The sequence below is a fragment of the Amaranthus tricolor genome, chromosome 15 (assembly GCF_026212465.1).
Source record: "Amaranthus tricolor cultivar Red isolate AtriRed21 chromosome 15, ASM2621246v1, whole genome shotgun sequence".
NCBI lineage: Eukaryota > Viridiplantae > Streptophyta > Magnoliopsida > Caryophyllales > Amaranthaceae > Amaranthus > Amaranthus tricolor.
The window spans coordinates 10,701,000-10,708,153 of NC_080061.1; the positions used below are offsets into that span (position 1 = coordinate 10,701,000).

At 35.1% G+C, this 7,154-nt stretch overlaps 1 protein-coding gene across 1 annotated transcript; it reads left to right on the plus strand.

The window, feature by feature from the left end:
• Positions 1-1,756: 1,756 nt before the first annotated feature.
• Positions 1,757-4,721, plus strand: LOC130801347 (probable receptor-like protein kinase At2g23200). The gene has a single exon (XM_057665188.1). The coding sequence runs from the start codon at positions 2,010-2,012 to the stop codon at positions 4,491-4,493; it is 2,484 nt and encodes an 827-aa protein (XP_057521171.1). The 5' UTR covers positions 1,757-2,009; the 3' UTR covers positions 4,494-4,721.
• Positions 4,722-7,154: the final 2,433 nt, after the last annotated feature.

The window sequence follows — 7,154 nt, forward strand, 5'->3', positions numbered from 1 at the left end:
GTATTTTACAAGTTCATCAATTGTTCATCTATCTTTCAATTCCTAAATGCTTGAAATTATTATGTTCTTGATTTTATTCTCATTACAATTCTAGTATTCTATTACTAAGTGGGGGAAAGATTTTACTAGGAAAATTTCCTAATAAAACGACCTCAAGAATTCATCAAAACAACATCAAATCTCTTATTCTCATCTCATTGTACATTTTTGCGATTTTACTATTTTATGTGTAAAATTCCTAACAAAACAATTAAGTTAAATTAAATTATGCTAAATTAAATTCAATTAAAGTAAAGGAAAATTTACTTAGAATAATCCAATCTTTTATTAATTTTCCTACCATAATCCAGACTTTTGATTAATTATAAATAATTTCAATTTTAGGGTTACTTACCCAAAAACATTGTTGACCAAATGATAACTAGTTTTTGCTGGTCATTTGCTAGAAAAAAAAAGAAAAACTAAAATCAAAAAACAAAAATATTAAAATTTACAAGATAAAATAAAAAAAAGGAAATTCCACATAGTAACATTCAATTTTAATGAAACGCCAATGGTAGCACCTTTGTAAAATTTTTCCACGTGGTAGCATTCAGTTTATGCACTATCTAACTGTCGTAGCAATTTCCATTAAATTCTTGTTAATTTCTGTTTAATTCATCATTTTGTAAGATTTTTCCACACGGTAACATCCAGTTTTTCCTCTCAAATGTTTAATTAACAATTTTAACGTTTAATTCACCGATTAATTTATCAACGCCTTAAATGTTGCAAACATTAAGTAGATATGTATCAGTGCTTAGAATGCACCTTTTGAACTTATGAAATGCAACTTTTGAGTTTATTAAATGCTTTTTTGAATTATTTATTAGTGTTTGTAATGCACCTTTTGAACTTTATAATGCCATTAATTTGAATAAAAATAAAAATTGTTACAACATTTAAAAGCGTTGATAAATTAATCGGTGAATTAAACGTCAAGATGGTGAATTAAACATTTGAGATCAAAATCTGGATGCTATCACGCAGAAAAATCTTACAAAATGATGAATTAAACAGAAACTAACAAGAATTTAATGGAAAATGCTACAACAATTAGATAGTGTATAAACTGGATGCTATGACGTGGAAAAATCTTATAAAAGTACATCTACTAGCATTTCATGAAAACTAGATGCTACCATGTTTAATTTCCCATAAAAAAATAAACTTATATCTTTTTAAAATTTTTAATTTTTTTATTATTTAATTTTGTATTTACTTTTTTATTTTGTTATATAAAATGACTTATTATATAGGTAAGAGGTTCCATTATTGCATTATTAGCAAGCACTCCTTATAGTCGGGATAATTCATATTAATTAAAAGTTAAAATTATTATAGAGAAAATAATAAAGTGTTGGATTCTTGTAAGTAATTTTTTTTCAAAATTAAATTAAATTTAAACTAAATAAAGTATTCTATCAATGATGGTGTAAAAATAAAAAATAAGTATAATATTAAACTCAAGAAATAAAAAGGGAAGAATAGTCTTCGTCACCCTGGGTAGGTGGGCATTGGAGTTTTAAGTAATCTAATAATAGTTAATTTACAAATTTGTATATGAGAAGTTCTGACATATGTTTCATACTTATGTAAAATAGTTTAATAATAAAAATGTTTAGTTTATAGGCTTCTTGTTTAAGTTCATCTCGCCGTTAGATGGTCAAGAGAAAATGCAATTAATTTTAGTAACCCTCTTAAAAAAAAAGGGAAAAATTTACTATTCAAATTGCAAAACATGAGATATTCTAATTATTAATGACTTCTTTAATATTTTGGCAGCCTGTAGTTGTAGACTTGTGGTTGTACTATATTCTAACAATCTACAAGTCAACAAAACTTATACCAAATTGCCAATTCATTGTGCTAGGATACTTCAAACTTCCTTCTTCTAATCTCAGATAATTGCTTCCCCAAAACCCAAAATCAATCCATCAAATGATCTTTGATTCATCATCTTCCACTCAATGGTGTTGCTCTACTTCCAAATTTTACTCCCCCTCTTGTTCTTCACCTCAACTTGCTCTTCCCAAGTTCAATACTTCATCAACTGTGGCTCCTCCACCAACACAACCACCAACAATGGCCAAACATTCGTCGGAGACGAAGGCACCAGCATCATCACCATCTCTGGTCATGGTAGCCAAGCCATCAGAAACACCAAAAATTCAGAGACTTTGTACCAAACAGCTAGAGTTTTCAGTAAAGCATCAAGTTATGACTTTGACATTCCACAAAATGGGACTTATTTTGTGAGGTTACATTTCTGTGCCTTATCTTCTTCACTTGCTAAATTCAGTGTTTTAACTTCATCTGGGCATATTTTGTTACCTGATTTCACCCCTGGGAACAAATCTACCAATTGTTCATCAACTCTACCTAAGGAGTTTATGCTTAGTATAACCAATACTAAACAGAAATTCAGAATTTATTTTGTACCCAGTACGAATTCTTCAGCTTTTGTTAATGCAGTTGAAATTTTATCCACAAAGTCAAACATTACAGAGGTTACTAAGCCTTATGTAACACCTGCAGGAAAGATAGAAGTTTACAAAGGTGAAAAATCAAAGGTTCTGGAAACAGTTTACAGGGTTAATGTTGGGGGTCAAAAGGTTAAACCATCAAGTTCTGACCTTTGGAGGACATGGGTGCCAGATGATCGGTATCTCATCAACAAAACTGATGCAGAAAATACAGCAGATGAGAGGAATAATGTTCACTTCGACCCTGAAATTGCCACCGCGGATGATGCTCCTGTGGCTGTTTATGGGACTGCGAAGAAACTGAGAAATTCAGCACATACTAGCAAGATACCGAACCTGATTTGGCAGTTCAGTGTGAACAGAGGGACTAAGTACGTTGTTCGAGTGCATTTCTGTGATATTATATCTCCAGCAAATGGGGATTATACGTTCGATCTTTTTATATATAGTAATTTTAGTCAGTTGGTAACTCCGTATGACATAACCTCCCAGACGTATACTCCTTTTTACAAGGATTATATTGTCGATTCTGGTGATTTGGGATTCATGACCATTAGTGTAGGACCAATCGATAAGCCCCCGAATAAGCGTTATCTTCTCTTGAATGGCCTAGAAATAATGCAGGTGAAGAACGAAACGTCTAAGGAGCCACATATTGACAGCAAAACTTCCCATGTAGCTCTTGTAGCCAGCTTGGTTGGATTTGCAGTTGTGCTGATAGTGGCTGCTATTCTTGTGTGCCTTTATATGGAGAAGAAGAAGAAGAAGCCTTCTGAAGTTTCCGAATGGAGGATGTTATCTCTGTATGGTACAACAAGCTCACATGACAGGACCTTAGATGGTGCGTCTTCACATGCCTCCGCGTTTGAAAACCTACAGTTGGGTTTAAAGTTACCCTTTGTTGAGATTCTAAGACTTACAAATAATTTTGATGTAAACTTGATTGTGGGTGAAGGCGGGTTTGGGAAGGTGTATAAAGGAACGGATAGAAGCGGGCGTAAATTTGCCGTGAAGCGAGGCAGCCTAGATCATGGCCAGGGAGTTGCAGAATTTCAGACAGAGATTATGATTCTGTCCAAAATTGAACACCGCCATCTAGTTTCTTTGAAAGGTTATTGCTATGAAAACGGTGAGATGATATTGGTTTACGAGTTCATGGAAAAAGGGACTTTACGTGAACATCTGTATAACTCCGAAAGGAGCTCATTGTCTATCCCCGGCCCACTGTCGTGGGAACAAAGACTTAAAATCTGCATAGGGGCTGCTAAGGGTATTCAGTATCTCCACACGGGCACAAACAAGGGGATCATTCATCGTGATGTTAAGTCCACTAATATACTTCTTGATGAAAACTACGTGGCTAAAGTTGCTGATTTTGGGTTATCGAGATCAGGATATCTCGAACAAACTCAGGTCAGTATATCTGATGTGAAGGGAACTCTTGGGTATCTCGATCCAGAGTATATTACATGCCTGCAGTTGACAGAAAAATCTGATGTATACGCTTTTGGAGTTGTTCTTATAGAAGTACTTTGTGCAAGGCCTGTAATAGATCTTACACTTCCGAAAGATCAAGTCAGTTTATCCGATTGGGCAATCGCTTGCTCGAATGAAGGACAGCTCGACACAATCATCGACCCCTCAATAGCGAGTGAAATCAATCCCAATTCCTTAACGAAGTTCTATGAGATAGCGGAGAAATGTTTGAACAAAAATGCCGAGGAGAGACCTCCAATGTCAGATGTATGTTGGGGTTTGGAATATGCCCTGCAGCTTCAAAAAGCAGCTACCGAAAGAGAATTACTAGATGACACTATGACAAATGTTTCCTTGAACATGCCATTGCCTGCTGTTCAGCGTTTTCCTTCGCAGACCATTACTGATCAATATTCCAACGATGATTTATTGAACGCTGACACCGGAGAAGTATTCTCTCAGTTGACATTTGATGATGGCGTAGGGAGGTGATTTTTGATTCCACGATATAGTTCACAGTTGATGAATGTATCATTTTACTTTTTCTTTCATATGCCTCGGTTTCTCTCTACCTCTGTTTGTTTAATCCGACATATTTTTCGCATTATGAATGCACAATGCTTTATATTTTAAGATGTATATTTTAACAAAATATTCCCCTTGATTTTGATGGGTTGTTGAGATTTGAACCTGTAGGCCGTGAGCTTTTTGTCACATTTAGTTCTGATTCCATGTACTGTCATTACAACCTCCATCTTTCATTAGCACATATCAATTTGTTCATACAAGTATTTTGAGCTAATTGACAAAAACTAGGATAATTCCTCACAATTTTTCCTAAATATCTTCCTTGCCAGAAATGAGGCAAAGACTAAACTTTAAAAAAACAAAGAAATTCTTGGAACTATTTACCTACCCAAGTGGGAAATAGGAAAAGATGGGGTTCTTCATTTGTCCTTACTCTTATTTTCCTAAAAAGGACAAAAGTGTACTACTCTTGGCGGCTAAACGAACATCACACAATATATCAATTTTTTCTACTGATTAATCTGTAAATTATCTCTTCATAATGTTCTGGTAAATTGACTAAACTTTCATCCTTACAACTTGGGAATGACAGCAAGACTTGAATCGATTCCATCTTAGACTTGGACATAGATTTCATATCCTACAACTTTACATAGACTCGAATTCTCGGACTTCCAGAGGAGTCGGATTATGACATCACTAAATTCATAACAATCCTAATAGCATTGCATCAGCATCGACTATATTGTTTAGGGGGTGTTGATAAATATGATACTTGGCGTTATGATAACCGCAACACTCCCTGACTGCGATAGAATTCACATGTTTGGACTATGATTATTGACTAGTATGTAACTTTTCGAGTCAACACAAGTCACCATAAGCTTAGGCCAAACAAATGTGTTGGTAGGACACTTAAAGTCACATTACAGAATCCATAGAACATAATTTACATTCACATTTCACAATGAAACCAGAACTTAAACATCCCAAATGCAGATGATCAAACCTCCTTATCCCTATCCTCAAGCTATGATGCTGCTTCATTCCAACAAAGCTTCTACATCTTTCTCGGTCTTCCAAATTTCCTACCCATTTCCCTCTTCTTGTCAGTCTGTGTGGCTCCTCCAAAAACGCCACCTACACTGGCCAGACATTTGTTGGAGACGAAAAATCTAACATAGTTAGTATCTCTGGTGATGGGCACGACGAAATCGTTTCACAAAACCTGTCTGGAAGCCTGTATCAAACAGCTAGAGCTTTCAAAAGATCATCTAGTTATGACTACAAAAATCACACATAACGGCTTTTATTTCGTGCGCGTGCATTTTTATGCATTCTCTCCTTCTCTTGCGGATGCAAAATCCAATGTTATAGCATCCGAGCATATGCTACTATCTGACTTTAGCCCTGAGACGAACTCTACAAACTTTCCGATAATCAAGGAATTTAATTTCACAATCAATCAACCAGCAAAGTTTAGAGTCTATTTTGTGCCTAATCCCTATGTCATATACTGATTTAACATGAAGGACACAGGGGAGATGCTGAGTAAGTCTATCCAAAGTTGCCAATCTACACCATCAAGCTGACCAATGAATAAATACACTCTTTTGGATAACGTGACCTTTAATTTCCATCAGTAGATCTCCTAAGAGACCATCTCATTAAGAGACGTTGTTAAAGCAAGTGTCAATAACTTAATGACGACGTTAACTTTAAACATATAATCGAACATGCTTTGTCTTGTACCTTGGAAAGGGTCGATAAAGATGTTTCAGATATGGGTGGTTTAAAGTTTGGAACGATTGATGAGAGTTGCTTGATCAAAGCAACAAAGAAAGAAGCAGACTTTGAGTGGCTCGACCAGCCGCTCGATCGAGCAGAACCTAGCTCAACCGGTCGAGCGCTGTTGGCTCGGTTGAGCATAATGTCCAGAACAAGTCAGTAGCTTTATTGGAAACTCGCTCGACCAAGCAAGGTAGTGGCTCGGTCGAGCGGTAGGCCAGCAGACTACATTGGATCCTATTTTTGGTCAGAATTTGTAGTGACTATGCAATAATGTGGTGCATTACTCTATTGTTTATTGTAATGTTTATTGTCATAGTTAATTAGGGGGTTAATTGGGATGTTACATGTGAGTTTAAAGTGATTTATGAGGGAATACTAAGAGTGATAAATACCTTTCCTATAAATAGGATTCATCACTCATAGTAACATTCACCACAAAACACACATATTGAGAGGGCAATTACATTGTTCGAAACTTGAGAGTGTTCTTACTTTGCATAAGTATTTGTGATCTTTAGAGATTGTTCTCAAGATAAGGGGATGTTTATTTAACTTGTAATTGTTGAATTCAATATAATAAACTACATTTGAAGGGGAGGTATCTAAGATACCTCATATACACTTGTGTTCATCTTTGCATTAAATTTTTCATTTGTTTTTCATTGTTAAACCTCTTTGAGGCTTTCATTTTAAGACGTCTCTCAAGCCCAACCCATTTAACCTTAATATCCACTTAATGTATCCTAAATGTATACTTACATTATCTTAATGCCTACTTAAAATATACTTAATGCCCACCGAAAAAGTACTTAAAATGTCTACTTACAATATTCT